The 19547-nt window shown below is 34.6% G+C and overlaps 1 protein-coding gene across 1 annotated transcript in view; it reads right to left on the bottom strand.

Annotated features, from left to right (window-relative positions):
- Positions 1 to 976: 976 nt before the first annotated feature.
- LOC140158637 (homeobox protein orthopedia-like) overlaps positions 977 to 19547 on the bottom strand; it is a 20084-nt gene continuing 1513 nt past the window's right edge. Inside the window, exons 2-3 of the mRNA XM_072181805.1 lie at positions 19459 to 19547; positions 977 to 4729 (exon numbers count right to left, since the gene is read on the bottom strand). The exon at positions 19459 to 19547 is cut by the window's right edge and continues 255 nt beyond it. Of these exons, the coding sequence (XP_072037906.1) occupies positions 4181 to 4729; positions 19459 to 19547 (638 nt within the window). The 3' untranslated portion in view covers positions 977 to 4180. The remainder of the gene's footprint in view (positions 4730 to 19458) is intronic.

The raw sequence follows: 19547 nt of genomic DNA, 5'->3' as shown, positions 1-19547 counted from the left end.
TTTTTACAGTTTTCCCTTTTTATTTAACAGCAACCAGTTTTACTGGAATTTCACGGGTAATTTACAGGAATTGATTTTTGAATATAAATGCACCCAAAAATGGGCACCAGCCGCGATTAACCAAAAATGTTCGTTCATTTGTATTAATTTTCTATAAAATGTATAAACAACAACCAAATCCGAACTGCTCAGTGTCTTCATGTTTAAAACAAACAAACAAAAAATCTGTAAAAGAAACAGAAGTAGCTTGTAAAAACAGGAAAAAGTATGTAAAAAATAATCTGCAAACAACCCGGGAAATTCTGTTTAAAAAAAAAGAAAAAGATCTGTTAAGGGCTGGGGTATGAACGTTTGGACAGTATTTATTGTGGGACATTAGAGCACATCAGACATATCGAATTGCATTCTGAATACGAAGAATGTCCTTCTGATATCAAATAATTTTGATTTTTTGAAATTCGCAATGTAATACACATTTTATGGCAAATCATTAAAATTGATATTTTGATATTTAACAGTACTTGAAGTAAACTTTATAAATCTGATGATTTATACTTAAAGTGTATGTAGGTGGGATGAAAAGCCGACGATCAATTGAAAATTTTGACCTTTCGTATTGAAGATATTTTTTTTTCCCAAAACACCAAAAAAATAGGTCTTTTGGGAAAAAATCCATATCTTCAATATGAAAGGTCAAAATTTTCAATTGACCGTCGGCTTTTCCTCCCTGCTACATACACTTTAAGAATATATCATTAGATTTATATAATTTACTTCGAGGACTGTTATATATCAAAAATTTGAAAAATATATATTTGTCATAAAATTTGTATTATATTGTGATTTTCAAAAAATGAAAATTATTTGATATCAGAAAGACATACTTCGTATTCAGAATGCAATTCGATAGGTCTGAGGTGCTCTCATGTCCTACAAAAAATACTGTCGAAACGCAATAAACGCTCATTTTAGATCCCTTAAAACATAGATGCTGGCAACGTTTCTTTCAGCGGCCTAGTTTTTTTTAACAGATTTGTTTTGCACGGAGTGTCCAATTGTTACATGTCCTTCTGTAAACAACCATTGTAGTGTTGAAACAATTAAATCTATGTCATCAGGTTTACATAGTATCTTTCACTTGAAATGGTATCACAGAAAAGGTTAGAAAATGTGTTTTATATAATATTATGTCTTCCTTCTTTCCAAGAAGCATACTATAATACATGTACTTAAATTGATTTATATAAAAAAATCAACTTAATTTTAATCAAACTGCTTTTATCTCTAGCTCCTTACTGTCCTTCCACGTAATCAAGCTCTTTATAGCACGCTGTAGGTCCGCTTATTGGTTACACAGAGTCGCAATGGGCTAAATGAGAAATAGAGGAGTGGTTGTTGGAAATCCAGACTTTTAAAGCGTCCAAAGGCAAAACAATCAATCAGAAAAAAGTTTAAATTTGAAAATCCTCAATTTGAGTGTTTATTTTGGACATTTCTGTGATTTTTCTTTCATTTAATTGTCTTTCCAAGCTTTTTCGAGTAACAGGAATTCCAGTCCTGTTTAGAAAGCAAACTTTAAAATCCAGGCATTCTTTGATCAAAATGCTATAGGCTTAGAGGTGTACAATTATTTTCTGGAATAACCCAATAATTACATAATTTATAATCATAGAAATTCATCAAAATAACTAATAAATAATATACAATAAAAATATACTACACTTTTGCGTGCGTCATTGTCAATAATGTAACTTACAAAATTGTTACAAAACTGTTTCAACTGAAAAGAAGGTACAGGCCGTATCAAAATGATTGGTACCCATCAGTTTCCAACGTCTGGAGATGATTGCCACATCACAATGTAACATTAACAGGGTCTGCATAATTTGTTGATTAATGTCATACAGTCATACAATAACTTATGGCCATTTTAAGAAGACCCAATGTTGCATTTAGATGAATTCGGCTTTTAAATAAGCATGAAAACTGATTGGTGATTTGATACCAATCATATTGATACACCCTGTGTATATTAGTTGGGTTCTTAAGAAATGTTCTCATTCTTGGTGAACTCCTATGAGTATTGGATTGAATTACAACTATTATTATCAGTAATTAAACATTTGATATCAGTCCAGTTATTGTATCAAGTATGAAGCAAACGTGTCCCATGAAACCATGTTTCACCCTACAGAATATTTAGTTTTTGACAAAGAAATCAAATTTCAGCCATTGAAAACCTAAAAAAAAAAAAAGAACTATTTAGCCCCCATCGTCATCAGTTACAGCTTTGTACACTATTTACACCATAAAATTGAAAAACGAAACCAAAGAAAACGTGAGATAACTTTATGATGCTATACACTTAACAATATTGAATATGATACATGTGTAATGTAAGGGTAAAGCATTTTCAATTCTTTAGCTATAAAGAAAACTGAGCCGGTGTTATTATGCGGTGAGGGCATGATATTTAATAAGTAAATTTCAAACTATTCAACTGATTTGACAAAAAAATTGTGTAACAGTAGCAATAATCTCATTTACACACTGGGGCAAAAAAGTCATAAGACGAGAGATTACACATGTGATACATCACAAATTGTTTTGACGGTCAGGTTAAGCTTTACATACTTGTATTTTTCAAATGAAATTTATACCGCAAAAAGCCGGGCCTTTTTCTGTTATAAGAGTCACATTATGCCAGCGGGTTTGCCTCTCTATATCTTTCTCTCTTACTCCGATGCACTAAAAATGAATTATCAAGTCAGTCGACAAAGGAGCCGAGATGCAAATCGCCATGAATACGGGTAACATAGCTATAAGCAATGAAATTGTCAAATCAAATTAATCTCCCGCCATTTCGATGACACCCTTTTTTCTTTCTTTATAATATCGACATGTTGCAGACTACAGCATATGCAATGGTTTTTAATCCCGCCAAAAGAATTCAAAATAAAAACCACGATTTGCAATGCAATGGCTACTGGTGATAGTACCCTCCTTTATAAAATGTTTGCGTGTTTTTTATATCAATATATTAAAGTACGTCCACGCTAGAAGCAAATAGTAGAAAGAGAAAAAAAAATTCAATAGAGATTGTGATAATCGAAAGGTGATAAATAGCGACTTCCTATTTGAACTGGCAGCCGTGGTTCCGGCTTGGTTGGTTAGACGCCATTTGTAGTGCACCAAATGGAATCACGTCATCATTATCATCGTACTGAATCATTATTGTGGTATGAGCTGGCTATAGATATTACGAACCGACATGTATATAAAAAAAGTCCAACTTATCAATTTAGCAATTTTGAGCAGAATGCATTTATATAATACCGAGTTGAGGTTTTCAAGGTTAATAAAGTACTATCAAAATTTGATGGTAATGATTTCAAAAGCGCAAAGATTTTCTTTCGTTGTTGGTAATTTATGGGTGGTAATGATGATCAACAAAATAGAAATGAAAGGTAATAGTATTCGCCTTATGCCCTATATAAAAATGATAATACAGTGAAAAATGTAACTCTTTCAAAGAGTGAAAATCCACTCCTCTTTTGGAGTGATTTGAGGGACCACTGCATGGCGGAATTCGATGACCATTCCGAAAAAAAAGTAAAATTTCAACACCTCAGAAGAATAAAACTATTGTCAACATTATTCTCAACGATTTACAAAATTATAAAAGTTTCTTCAAAATAACACTTTTCAACCTGGAATTGAAATTGATGTTACTTACGCTTCTTTCCAAAGATTTAAATTTTCACTCTTTGACCAGTAGTCCCTAAGATCACTCTTCCACTTTTTTTCACTCTAGAACGTGTGAAATAATAGGCATGTTTGGGCGAGACTTGCGTAACGTACAATCATCAGCAAGTAATTAAATGCTATAAACCAATGATACAGCTCAGATACATCAAAAAGCGTGACCACGTATTATGCAATACATCTTCAAAAAACACACATTGTCACTGTTTTTAAATTGCACTAAGTCACAATAGTCATAATTTATTTATCTTAAATTTGGAGTACTCTGTATTACAAATCAGTTGCACAAAACCAAAAAAATACCTGATGAACTTCAATAGACAAGGGTTAAAGATGTGCTGAACGGCGCTACGTTAAGAACATGATAAGCACCCAAATTATTTATAATAGTTTGTTTGTTTGGTTCTCTCTACATTCATCTAAAAATTCCATTAAGTGTGGCGGCGTGTTCAAGAGCTTTTCTGCGAAGAGAGGCAATACTTGTTCCTCTCCACATGTCCCCTGAACCGTCCGAAGACACGGCGCACGATAGATCACCAGCTGAAACGGTTATGTTTGATGGTGAAGAACTCATGGGTAACTGATGTGAAGTCGTCGCAGTTACTCCGCCATAAGTAGGTTGATACATGGATTGCATGGATCCGTTACCCGTAACCGCTGACAGAGACCCACCCATGGACTGTCCAAAACCACCAGAAGAACTCTGCGGTAAAGATTGCGCTAGTCCTTGTCGCGGTAATGTCGGGGGTAGCGTAAGAGCCTGTGTACTACTCATTTGTGCCATACTTGGCATAGGTGGCCAGCCTCCTGAATTATTACCCACGTGGTAATTGCACAAAGAATCGCCCATAGCAGGCGGGAATTGCGGCAATCCGTGCGAAGGCAGTAATGCTCCTGGAGTGCGGAATACATTGGTTGTCTTCTTGCGCTTCTTCCACTTAGCACGGCGGTTTTGGAACCAAACCTGGAGATCAACAAAATAAGCAGAAAAAGAAAATAAATATATTTAGTAAAAGAGATAATAAATTTGATAAAGAGATTTCACCAATCATACCATATTCCGGAGGCACATTCGGCAGCCTATGATTGGATCAAATTACACCCTTTCAAAACAAAGGGGGCGAAAATATGTACTCATCTATACTATACCAGTCTGTCAAAATCTCCATGTTTCACCCAATTCCAAAAGGGGCGTAACAGCGTTTATTATGTTTTCCATGTATCTATTACACCTCATCATTTTGATTTAGTGCTTCTTCTTTATATATTTTTACAATAATAGGTTACAATAAATTGATTACGATATCGATATGGTAATTGCTGCATACATGCAGGTGGTAATGACAGGTGTTATTATGTAATCAATTGCACTGGTTGCAGGTGCATAGCTGTTTTTCAACATATTCGTTGTTACATTGGGTTCAATGCAACAAATGCTTATCTAAGCCAAGGCCCAACGATTTTTGCGGCACAAAATCCCGCGACTCCGCGCAATTTGCCATTCTCCGCGTTATAAGATTTCATCTACATAATAGGGGTTTCTACTTGCCTATTTTATTCCACTTTTCCACCATATTTCACTGGTTTAGTTTCAATATGCCAAAATTTTTCGCGCGCTTCACGCGCAGTTGTACCATAAACTTATTTTGTCGCCAAAAGGTGCTGCATTCACTATAATTCAAGACATTTTCCCAACCTCTTCCCCCATGTTAAAAAGAAATCTACGTCACTATCCACGTGTCGTGGAAATGACGTTGAGTGTTAAAAGGTAGACATAAATCAAAAATTAAATCTAACCTTCCAACAACAAATTCAATATGATACATGTAATTGCCGTAAACTTCAAAAATAAAAAACAATAGTAAGGCATAAAAATCGAGATAAGTTTCCCTCGTTTTTATTAGAATTTATAGCATGTCAATTATTGCATATATAAAAATCAAGCTTAAAAGGCTCGGACAAATATCGCAATTGCCTTATTTGTGGCGCAAATCACAAGTTTTGGCTCTGAACGCGTTTTTTGACATTAAGGAAAAAATATCAAAAAAATATCAAAAATCGCTTCCATCCAAAACATGGACTTAACCCTTTAAAAATTGACTTTTTTTGTGATATTTTAAATAAGTTGAGTACATTTTTACCCTGAGAAGTAAACTTTTTCAATCGGTTTAAAATTTAGAAAATCCCACAGGAAAATTGCCGAACAACGTTTAACCGTACACTCTCCAATTAGGTCCGGTCAATCGTAGATCATCCCAATAGAATGATTCCCCAGACTTTTTGTACATATAATGGGGTGCGTCACACACACACTTTTTTCCGGAGTGGCCCCTCTCCCTGGCTAAAAGTGGCAATGGGTCTCGTCGATTGTGTCATTTATAAAGGTCTGAATTTGATAATTTGATGTGTGGGATAATCAAAATATTTGATGCATACGTTAATTTTAAGACCATTGTATTACGCAAGTATTTTGCCATTTACTCTTCTCTTTGTTTTAAGTCATAGTTTACTGTTGTGTATCGTATATAATCATAATTGACAACATTTAGATTTTCCCCAAAAGTAGACCTTTTCCCAAAATAGGACTTTTTGACCAAGAAAGCATAAAGAACACTCGCAAATGGGCAAACAATTTTTTGTACCATTCGCTATGCTCGCAAGAGTGGACCATTTTGGCCTTTGGTGATTTGGACGGGTGACTGCCCCACCCGGCCACGCCCCTGGCGGTGTCAAGAAAGTAAAATTGTATTTTTTACTCGTCCTTAAAAAAGGATAAACATTATGTTTCTTGCTAATTGATGATCTTTATAACAAAGAGACAACATGCAATATAATTAGGCAACTGTATACGTACAAAGTATATATTATCATACATTAATTAAGAGCAATATTGCTCATCAATTAAGAAGTATAATCATTGTCATTAAAGCCAATATCGCATTTTTCTATTAATAAATATTTTGCGTCGGGAAAGCCCTTAAAATTGACGTAAATATATGTATCTATTGAACCAAGTTGTACCCATCTAATGTTGTAAGTTATTGAAATTAATAGCCTCAAACCTTGTTATTATTTCCTTTTTTCCGATATTTTACACATCATCGACTTTCAATGTCAAGAGTATCCATGGACCATTAAGCCACGCGCACGTGCCCATCCAACCATGATACCACAAAATTGCCTCAGGCAGGCAGCTTATCAAACCACTATCAAACCGATTCAAATTCGTGCTTAAATTGAAATCACAACCTCCAATCATCACCATATATAGCAAATCTGCATAAATTACACATCATCATTAAAACATACGCTATACGGTCTACCTATGATACACTGTGAATCAATCTATCCATCAAGCGTATCGCGCGTGCGTCGAGATGCACACAGAAAAAACAGGAAATAGTCACAAAGAAAGGCACCCCGACGGCACAACAATATCTCAACGATAAGGAAAAAACGCGGCCGAGTCATAGCAGTGATTTTCCTTCGTTGATTTTTTGTTTTTATATGCCCATTAACCTGGAGGCTTTAGAAGCTATAACTGTCTTTACCATGCTTGACCACTGATGTATGACTCTATATCTAATAGCTCCGAGTCATCGCGAGTGCTTTTTATTTTTTCCATTTTTAGCTTGTATTTCTTGGTCAGCCCAACGGCTTTTCAAATGACCCCTAGAGTTGTAGGTGAAAGTGACACTTGTTACATGTTTCAGTCAATGTCAGAAAGGAAAAAAAAGTCGCTTAGTTTTGTGGAATGATGATGATGATTGCTTACTCGATCCGGTATAAAAACATACATTTATATGGACTGAACTTAACAAGATAGTAGCCCATAGCCATATATGACGAATGAGACCTTTTGATATCGTGAAAACGAACATGTCAAAATATGATTCAATCACTCGTGCATGGTGGGAAAAAATAAGTGAAATGTAATGGGTGAATACATGTCATTTTGATACGGAGGTCCGTCCATTCATGCATTATGGTTATTACTTTATGCGGCATACTATGAAAATCTGAATAGAAAGACTTCACAATGTATCGTCGAAAACGATTGGATTGATCATCACAAGGCAGTATATTTTAATATGTATTAATGGCAAAACAGATCAAATAATTATTTTACCATTTGCAATACTGTCTTTACAAGTTAAAGCGCGGTATATGTTTGGTTAATAGCACGCGGATACTGTGTTTTACTGTAGCAGAAGATTGGTGTAAAGACAGTGACGCTTCCCAAGTTCCCAACGCAACTACTGTAGATTTGTATATTTTGTAGCCACTGTATTTTTGTTTAACTTTGGAGTAGACTGACCCACATGCTTCCTAAGTTAAAAGGCAGTATCGATTATGTTATTTATCACCGAATGCTGCCTTCTTAAACTTTATTGGCATACAATGACAACATAACAGGTGAAGACCCCATTCTGCTACAAGTTTGAATTGTCCAGTACAAACCCGTTATCAGTGTAGTTTTACCAGTTGCAGGTCAACCATTCATTATTATAATGGGTTTCAATATACTCGAAATTTCATGGTTATATGACTCGTACACATACACCCGTCCACCCTTTACACATCCCAACCCCCAAACACACCCCAACACCCACACATAATACCCCCTGCCCGCTGCCACTCACAAAACATACAACCCCCGTATAACTAAAATCACAAAGTCGTTGTCAATGTAGTTTTACCACTTGCAGGAATACCACGCATTAACAATAATGGGCTTCAATATACTCGTCATTTGTTCCCGGGCCTTAATTATTTTATATTAATTTGGTTAACTATAGCAAACCCGCTCCAAACACTAACCCATACAAATATACCACCTACTCACACACAAACACACCCCACCCATACAGACACCCCACCAACGCATATTATACAAACACCCTTAAATTATGGTTTGTTTAATTAAAGTGTTTCACCCTTCATTTTACTCTCGGCCTGGTTTTTGTCTGACGCTACTCTGAGACAAAAAACATAAGGATTCGAAGGAGAAGTAACTAGGAAATCTTTGAGGTAATTCTGATCTGTCGGGACATTACACTTGGGGATAACCTTATACGTCTGTCCTGCAAGTATATATATGCTGTATCTGTAACTAAATAACAGTATACGGAGTCACCGCCCTTTTAACTGTGAACAGGTGTTTTTGAATCAGTGTATCTTCAAGTAAGCAGTATACGGCGTTTTTGCGAGGCACATACTTTGAACGTCTTTGAACATGGGCTATTGCATTTGAAGTATCCCCCTATATGAAAGACATGACTTTAATCTTCCATACATGGGGTGTGAATTTCAAATTGGGTAACCTGAATGGGTGACTTCATTTCAAATCTACACCCCTGTGTGGAAGATTAAGATCATATCTTCCATAGGGGGTGTATGGATTTCAACTGGAATAGCCTAATTGCTCCGATCCAAAAGTAGCATATACCCTTCACTGTACAATGTGTATGTGTCTATATAATTTCATTTCCCATCTGAATCAAAGTAGAGGTATATGCAGTGCTCAATATGCTTGGGTTCGAACCCATAACCAGGAACAATACATACTTGTATACATATTTGCTACACATTTTCTACATTTAGTTTTGGTCTACCCGTACCCGTAACAGTGATTGACACAAGTTAATGTTCTGATCATAACTGCAAAATCCATCTATTGTTGATATAATGATTACAAGTTTGTGTGTTTTTGCTCTATCCAAGGTACTTAATACCTCAATCAAAATATTTAATTAATTAATTAATTAATTAAATTACGATTTCCACTATTTAAGCCGAAATTAGAATGCTTAAATTATAGAATAATAATTACAATTCTCTAAAATTTACTTTCAAATTGATCTGAATCCTCTTTAAAGAAGTTCGTTGAGTGCCAGATTCCATGTCTTAGCTTTCTTCTTGAGGGTACACCTATCGTATGTATGCGCAAATGATTTCTTACTAAATCGGTAGAATAACCACCCTCAATGCAAGGTACATGGTACCGGGATGACATTCTTTACTGGGCGTCTAGAGATTATTTGTGTATCTAACATTTACAGACTTAGCTTACGGTGCCCTTAAGGTTTGCACCGTGTGTTTCTATGCACTTAATATTTTGCGCGTGCGTTTGGGGGCATATTCGAGTTGTTTTTGGAAGCTAAGAGAAACAACCAGAGCGAAAATAATGATGGATCTAAGTAAACGTTTTTCTTGTACATCATAGGCAACCACGGATAGCTGTAAGGCATTCTTCGTGTATATGCGGACAGTAACATGAGTTTAACTTACACGCGTATGGTGAAAGACTTTAATAGAAATATCTCGTAAAAATGTTAAACACTGAGATTGGTTTTTAGAGTAACTGGATATATTTATGACATCAACATTACCTGTCTTCCCGTTTGACAATGATTATTTAAGTCATTGTAATCTTTTATTCTCAGTTACAGATGAACTGTAATCACCGAGCTAAATGATACCTTCATATCGGTTTCAGATCCTAGAAACCTGGATTTTTTTTCTCGTCTAGAGAGAAAGATACAAAATACTAGTAAAAGGAAGAGGGAGAGAAGAGCCCCATTTGAGATGTGATTTACAACAAGCTAGTATGGTCGGCACTTTGTTTTCTGTTTCATGCTAGCTAGGGCCGCGAGTTGTAAAAGTTACAGGGTGTTATTTCGTGCTATGAACCCGAGGGTAGAATCTGGCGAATGAACTCGGGAAAGGAAAACACCTCTTTTATGTTGTGCACTTGAAGAGTTTACCGCTCTGTGCCCATGTGCCGAGTTTAATAAATTCTTCCATTTGTGATGGTGACCGGATAATGGAAAAGCTTGCAGTGTTGTCTTGCTTTAGCTTTATGTCGTTTCAGGGGACGGTAGCTCGCTGTATGTATGATAGTGAGATGAGTAGAAGACGAGCCAGCCAGCCATACAAGCAAGTCGTGAGAGAGCAAGGTTTGAGAAGCAGGCTTGTCGAAGAACTCAACCTGTTCATGTTAACAGGGACTCGATAAAATGGACAAGAGGTTGCATGCATTATGGCTATTTATATTATATCAAAGCTAAAGAAACATTTTAATAAACCATATAAACAATGCTGTTTAATGATTGAATTAAAATATAGAATATTAATTATCTAAATCAAATGATCGTATAAATTATCAACCAACGTCTTGATCTGGTAAAAGTATGTATTGTCAACATAAAGAATCGAGTTTATTTTTGTGGACAACCATATCTGTTTCTCACAACAATCAAAGATCGCTATAATGACCTGTTTGAATTATCATGAATTATTAAGCATCTTTTCTTCATAAGCATCACCGAATCATTTTGGGTTACACACAACGTACCATATAGCTTTCAGAGAGGTTAAGGGCAAAAAACAATTTAACGTTTCCCAAGTGTCATGGATTGAGTAGGTCTTAATGGAAAAACGTTTTTTCGTTATTTTCAAGGATTTGATAAAACGTCGATTCCTTAGGGGGAGTATCTGGAGTCATCTTAGACTATAGAGACTTGATGATAAGTTAAATAGTTTCTCTCTGTTTTGGCTTTTTTTCTTCTTGTGGCTTTTAATGGTTTCTTGTCATCTTTGTGTCGCAGGATTGATGCACGTCAAACCACGTTTTAGTTTTGATTTGTGGGTGATCGACGTCACGATAAAACTTGTTTAATGCATACATGCTTGCACGTGGCTGTGTAGAATAAATCACTAAATTGTCAGATTCGCCTTAAATTGTCACATTCTTTTTCTAATTTCTCAAAATCTATTTCGTGAATCAGCAAATAGTGTGTATGTTTATGCTCATTCAGATACGTTTCCATGTAATATCGTGTTTTAAAACAATTAACTTTGTAGGCTAGTATTTTTGAGAGCAAATAAATTGTGCGTGTGGACCACAATTAACATGCGCGCACGGAAAGGGTTAACGCTCAACTGGTATCATATAAAAGTGTTTCTTATATATGGTATATAATTTTTTTTTTTAAAGAAAGGTTTGGAATACATGGTCTTTTGGGGGAATGAAGATGCACTGACTATATTCTTGTTCTGTTTTACAGTGGGCATGTTTTGTTTTGCCGTTCATGTTTTCAAAGTATCAAACCTCCTTGTCTATAAAAGGAAAGTGAATAAAATGTAAAGAAAGTAAGAAATAACAAAGGAAAGAAAGGTAAAGAAAAACAATGGAAATTGTGAAATGACAACGAAAACAAAAAATGGAATAAATGTATTTTAATAACCATTTAAAAACGGTTTACCAACATTGAATGTGGTATAATGTGTTTTTAAATTTACATTGTCTGATATTGTTTTCTATTATGATATCACTCTCTGCAAGAAGGTAAAAGCCTCAAAGAACACTTTTTGTCCTTTATAATAATACCCTCAAGAAAAAAAGTTCCTTAAACTTATAACTTAAAGGTTCTTTAACACTGTTGCTTAGTGGATTTTATATATATCTTTAAAAAGTTGTTATAGTCATGAGTATTTCTGATGTGGATCTTTGTAACCATATTTTCATAATTCTTAATACTTTGTGTATTTGTGTGCAATACCATATAATTCTAATTTAAAATTATTTTGTGTGTGTCCCACGGATCAGGGGAAGAACAATAACTAGTTTAGAAAGTGTCAAACTACGGGTTGGCAGGTAGTGGTAAAACTACACTATACTGGGGTGTGTGTGTATGTCTTTGGGGTGGGAGGGGAGTGTCGGGTGTGGGGTATATAGGGTGTGCTGGATGTACATTCATATGAGAATGTGTATTTGGATAAATCAAATTTGATATAAAGACAATAAAACACATTGGTGTGTTTTTGTAATAAAATAATGCTATATCGACATCAGAAGTATAATAACTGCATGGTAAAATCATGAGGTTATAAAGATAATGATGTCTGTCTGAAATCAACTCTAGATCATTCCTAATATGGCAATCTAATCAGGTCAGATGTAGCCAGAGTCTTGTATATCACGATATTATCTGATATTTTTATATTACGATAAACGTAGATTATTATTTAATAAATAATGCGTTGAATTATCATAAAATCTATATCTCGTATTTGTGTTTTGAAATAGACATTAGAATTTAAAATTAAGCAAATGAGATTCAACACTTGAGTAATAAGATCTGATTCTCTTCTTAGTGTTCAATTATTGGTAATAAAAAATATAATGACCATGAGAATTGTCCATATCATTTTATACGAATAATAATTATCTTTATCTCTCAGATAGGGAGACAAAAAATAACGTTGTTCTAATGTATTTTATACTCTTAAATCTAGTATTAAGCACCGTGTAATTATGCCTGTTAATGCAATGTCTTAATTGCAACGTAATGCACCTAATCTCTACATCTAACTCAATTGTGTCATTTTAAAAACAAAGTATAATGCCATTAAAGCTTTTAATGGTAAACATTGTTAGGACAAAAACCGATACGTCAAGTTGGTAAGTATGCATGATTCATAATGCCTTAAATGGACTGCATTATCATAAAGTAGGCCTAGTCAAGCCTGGACCAAGTGACCCTTTCAGTCATCTCCAACATCTTATATAGCCTTGAGGCTTTCAGATTTTAAAATAAAAGCCGTAACTTTGTTTGTTTGTTTCCCAGAGATAAATGAGGTTGGTATAAAATGAATGGAAATGACAAACGGAAACGTACGGGTACATCTAACCGCGCACGCTACTGTGAGCTGTCTGTCTAAAAACCGTACATTTTGGGTCGTGAATCATGGCTTAATGTCTCGTCACGGTGGCCCAAATGACGGGGAGCGTGCTCTTCATTACGATCATATCGTCGTCAGCATTCAGGCACAGCATCGTCGTATAGCGATGCTAATGAAATTTGTTAGCGGGATTACCCCGCGTGTATTGTGCATATAAATTGAATTTGAAAGAATCAAACGGGTGCCCCTTGTAACAGTTTCAATTCTTTTTTTATGTTAACCCTGTGCTATTGATTCTTCGCTTTACACGTGAACTCACCCAATTCCCCTGTGGGAATTATGTATTATAAAAAGGCATAAATTGACTGTAAAAAGCCACAATAATGTCACAATTATATGACTAATTAATAATGTAAGTTGCAGCCACGTGTGGCGTAGAAATAATAAAGGGTAGGCTTAGGGCGAGACAGCGATTTCTCACGCCATTAATCTGATTATTTGAGCAGACAAATTGACACTCTCTAGATATGTGGCTTACTTGTTGCAATTCACCTGTTGATCACTCTTAGTTTGACTACTAACACTTCAAAATATTGTATCACTGAATGGTTGTGGTACAGTGCATATTTTTGGACACAGCCTCATAACGATTTGTTGTTCTCTAAATCGTATCACTTCGGATGTAAGGAGGCTCCCAGAGGCAACGAATTTAAATAAAGCTGAACTCAATATTATTGAAAATTATTCATATTTAGCCGGTCTTCTTTTGTCCAAATTGTCGACATGATGGCGTTGAATACGAAGTTGATTTTTGATTTGATTTGATTTGATTTGATTTTGGTTTGATTTGATTAATTGCAGCATGATAGATCAACTGTTTGGCATTTGTTTGTAGTTGGGGCAAACTCTGGATCTTGGGTTCTATTCCCATAAACCAAATCAATTTGGATTTGTAGCATCCAATGGATGGATTCCGCCACCAAATTGAAACCTGGTCGAGCGAAATCGGTATAATGTCGACTGCGATTTTTGACCTAAAAATGTGACGGTGCGTCAAAACAAAACAAAAATCTACTGTTTTTACAAATAACAAAACACACATTCATTCAAATGCCGGTACGGTACTACTTTGGAGGCACAAAAAATTCAAATATGAGAAAAATCCTAGAAACATCTATATAGAAACATCTTTTTTAATTTTAAGCAAATTAGATGGCACTTACATGTAAAAGAAACAGGCACTTGATTTGTAACATAAAAGCTTATATATGCTTTTTGAAATACAGATTTTTGACTGTAAAAATGTTATTATATCTCCACTTGATAAAAATCGCGCAAGATGCTTCACTTCAAATTGCAGTTTCTTGGGAACCGTAAGTGCGATTTTTGTGGAATTAAAAGTACGTGAAAGAAAAAGGTCTGTTCTTTTGACCTGAAATGACAAAGAAATATGACCAAATGTGTGTTTTTTGCTGCACTTCTTCTCATTTTGAAAATAAATCCTGTCAAAATCAAGACCATAAGTGCCTTTTGTCATTAGTAGGGGCTACATTTTCATTGTATTTGACCAATTGAAGGGTCAGTTTTCAGAATTCCAACCGTAACCATGGTAATATTGCCAAACAAACCAAAACACTTTTGAATAACGGCATATTTATTTTCATAAAAATAAAATAAGCAGTGAGCAGAATATAACCACGATAATAGGCTTACAGAAACGATACTCAAACAACATCACAATAACAATATTTTAAGTTTCTTTTAAATACCGCTCCATTTAAATATGAATTAATATTACGTAATTAGAAATCCCTGTGAGGTTGAAGACAATTAATATTTGTTTTACATAGGTATATGACTTTTTGATTATTAAACATAGATATGAATAAACATAATTAATAGTCGTGATCAATATATCGCAGTCCACAACAAATGATTAATTAAGGGTATTAAATAAAACACTGATTTAGATTTGAAATTGTTAATGGTGACACATTAATAAAGATCTGGGAGGGCTCTTATTTATACTCAAAGATGAAGGTGTAAAGGAAAGGAAGAAATGATGAATGAGACAAAGAAGGAGAACAAGAAGAAAATGAGGGAGAAGAGAAGAAAAGGAGACAAATGAGCAGGAGAAGAAGGAAAAGAGAACGAAGGTGATGACGAAGAAGAAGGAAAACGAAAAGAAGACGACAACAAAGAAGGAGGAGAAGAAGAGGACAAAAAAGATTAAAGGAGAAGGAAGAAGAAAACAAGGACAATGAAGAAGAATAAGAATAAAAAGAGTTAAGGAGGAGACGAGTAGGAAACGGAGGGATCTTAAAAAGAAATGAAGGACAAAATAATTATGTTGTTTACATAATCAAGAAATAAATGCAAACAGAGGGCAGAACAGAGGGCATTTTGTTGTTTCCATGCCATTTTACATGTTTCTTAGGCGATATTTAAGGTGAGTCGGAGGGGAGCATGATAAGCTAACACATAAGAGGAGTGGTATGGGTTCCATAAGGGGTGTCATTTTCGGTCCATGTGCATAATTTTTCTCGGGAGTGCAAAACGTCCAAAACTTTCGTTGTGATGTATTATTGGCCTTAATTTGAAGAATCATAAGATCTATAAATTCGATTATTGGCTTCCTTAACTCATTTCCTCTCAGATCAATGAATTACTATTAAGAAATACACTGCAGGTTTTCAACAAAACAACGTTGGAACAAAGATGTTGGAATCCTTAGATTAAAAAATATGGTAAAGGAGAAATGATTTTTATACCATATTCTTAATCTAAGGATTCCAACATCTTTGTTCCAACGTTGTTTTGTTGAAAACCTGCAGTGTGTTTCTTGTGAATTGACCATGAAAGGGCGGGTTGGGTTCCTGTTAATATGACAGGGTTTTTAATTGTTCAAAATATGGATTCTGTATGATAACTGCAAAACTGTATTAATTATTGATAGAAATATGTTAAAGAAACCATACGCAAGAGGCAAGAAAGAGACAACATGGCTTAATATATTAATATAATATATGAATAGCACAATTTGGGACAGCATATCGTTGTCTTGAGTTCAGTGGTCTCAAGTTCAAATCCCTGATTGTCCGTTAACTTGAAACCACTGTCTTGCAGTGGTTTTTGTGATCAAACTAATTTCTTCAGAATATGTTGTTTCAGGAAAGCAGAAATGCAATATACCTATGCTAAATTGTGTCGAATTAATAAAGGATGAACACCATTTAGTGAAGTTATGAGGGCTTAAAACCAGAACTGCGCAATGTCCAAAATTGATGTTTTGAGTTTAAAACGTTTGATTCTTTATGAAAATCCAAAAATCCTATGCAGCAAAAACATTAATTTTCAAGTTCTTTGATCTTTAAACATATAGATATATAGACACCTCTTGCAGAGTGAACATGTCGAATGGATTACCGTAACATGGGGTAACTTCGGTCAGCGGGGTAACTTTGGTCGGTCAAATATATTTTTTTAAATGGTCATATTTTCGTACAGCAATATTGTTTTTAATCATATTTGGTGTCAATTTGTTAAGAAATATGTTTGGAAGAAATAATAGTCGCTCATGTGTAATTTCCTTGAAATTTACGAAAAAAGCGGGATTTCTGACCAAAAATCAGCATTTTTTTACATTTTTTTCAGAAAAAATAAAAATCGATATTTGTGAGCAAGGATGCGTGTTTGATTAATTTTGCAAGGTGTCAAATGTCACAAAAAACAACAACTTGCCCATATTCAGCGAAGATCAATTTTTTTGATTTTTTTCCTTCATGGAATGTAATACTGTGACCAAAGTTGCCCCAAAGGCGGGGTAACTTTGGTCTAGTCATTATTAACCCCTAGGGCACCCTTACAAAATTATTAAAAAATCTTTTTCAACTTCAAGGTGTAGAAGGGAACCCTAATGTCACATAAAAGAGTTAATTAGAAATATAATTGGTTTTGTTTGGAAGCAGTGGTTTAAAAACTCTGAAAAGTGCCCAAAGTTACCCCATTTTACGGTATGGGATGGCAAAAGCCACGTTTTTCAAGTTTGAACTAAAAACTACAGTATAGGTGACCCCGGAGTGACGTCACAAGCCGTTGACCTCCGTTGACAACAAATCCGGTTCAGAAGTCAAATGTGTAGTTTGTCCCTTTTGAAATCGGCCAAAATACTACCATTTCTATAACTTCTCGACATGGGGCCTCCAGCCAACAACAAAAATAAAGACTCTCCTCTACATGTTCATGTGTTCAGCTTCACATAAAATGCAATTTTCGCCAAGTATTTAACCTTTATTTTACCGAAATCGGCCGAGAAATTTGCTCGATTCGAGGTCAAAACAGAACGTAAACAACCGAATGAGCTCTGCTACAAGTCTTCAAGTAGTCGCTCAGCTGCACGATCTATTGTGGGTTTAAAAGCGTAAGTGTGATCTATTGATTGGTATATTGCTCACATGCACATTTTGGGCATAAATCATGTTTTATTATATTGGGTGGCAATGCTGGCAATATTCTTATTGCTCACCTTTGACACATAAATCAAATATTAAACTAAGGGTGGTAAATATTATAGCAATAGTTTTATCACCTGTATTCTTAAGCTTTTAAAATTAAGTCTACTCAAGATAGCAGGTATTACTTGAGTATATCGATAAGGGTTATACTATGGGTAATCAATACATTTTGATATATCGATTATAGCAATATCGGTTATATGTGGTAACGAGGTTAACCCAAACCTTCTATTAAAGCCTTAATTTACGATCTCATAATGGAATTGTTTTTTTCAATCCTGATTTTTTGGCATATTTGTAATGTTGACAATGGTCCAACTTAATAGATGAAATCAACCAAATTCGTTGTGTTTGCATGTCAACAGAGCAATTTGGATATAATCTCATAATTCGGACATTAAATCTCTTATTCAAGTCCACGTTTAATGGCCAACAGAAACTCTTCCTGACAGTTATTACTATTATTATTTCAGTATTTTGAGTAAAGAGTAACAAAATTAAAATTTGAAGGAAGTCGTACATTATGGCTTTAATACAATTTTGAATGATTTTGCTATTTTAGAACAAAAAGTCATGCCTAAATATTACTGATTGGTACAAAACATTTCAGTGAATACTATAATTATATTCTGCTGATATACATCAAAAGCATGAATTTGATACGTAAACTACTTCATAAAGGTGTTCATAGAAAGTGATTTCCTGGAATGTGCGTTAAGCTGTCTTTGATGTTTTCTAGTATAATAAGTAATTGTACAAATGCTTTCTACTTAAGATAGCACGCGCAATGTTGTTCTTCGAAAATTCAACTTTGATAGATAAATTGCTACATGGACACGTGTATATTAATTGAATATACTCTGAAAGGATGTAAAATTGTGCGTACTAAAGGGAATAATTGAAGCGTAAATGTTGTTAAAGACATATATACGTAAGCTTATATTAAATGCTATCTACCGAAGATAGCACTCTTTAACAAGCAACAGAGATCTCAAATTCATACACATTTTTGCTAGTATAACATTTCATTGCATCGGTAACTTAATTTCGGGAATTTAAACGTACTAAACATTGATTTTGAATAAAAACAGTCTTGTTGAAATACCCAGTCGTTATTCAGTAGCTTTCAACCCGTTTATTTATGGTGTCGATCGTCTTCATTGTACCCAACATTGTACGTCTTGTGCATTGATATACGTTATACGCTTAATAATGATATCATATGACTAAGTAAATACACATTACAACGTAATGCAAATAAGACGTCAACTAGCTTGAATTGATATGAAATAAATTAAGCACATGAATCTTAATTTCAAATGCAGCAAATGGTTTTAAAATGAACGTAAAACTATGGCGTAACCTGTCATGTTTTTTTTTAAATCGGATTGGACAATAACAATGTTAACATTCGATGAATTATATTATATCGTAGGTGATAGGAGTAGGTTATATATAACTTAAAGTATCAATTGATAAAGTAACTACTGACCTGCACTCTGGATTCCGTCAAACCGACTCTCATAGCAATTTCCTCTCTCATAAATATATCAGGATAATGTGTTTTTGCAAAGTTCCGTT

Source organism: Amphiura filiformis, chromosome 8, assembly GCF_039555335.1.
Source record: "Amphiura filiformis chromosome 8, Afil_fr2py, whole genome shotgun sequence".
Taxonomy (NCBI): domain Eukaryota; kingdom Metazoa; phylum Echinodermata; class Ophiuroidea; order Amphilepidida; family Amphiuridae; genus Amphiura; species Amphiura filiformis.
The sequence above is the reverse complement of the archived record's forward strand: the minus strand, read 5'-3'. Positions and strand labels throughout refer to the sequence as shown.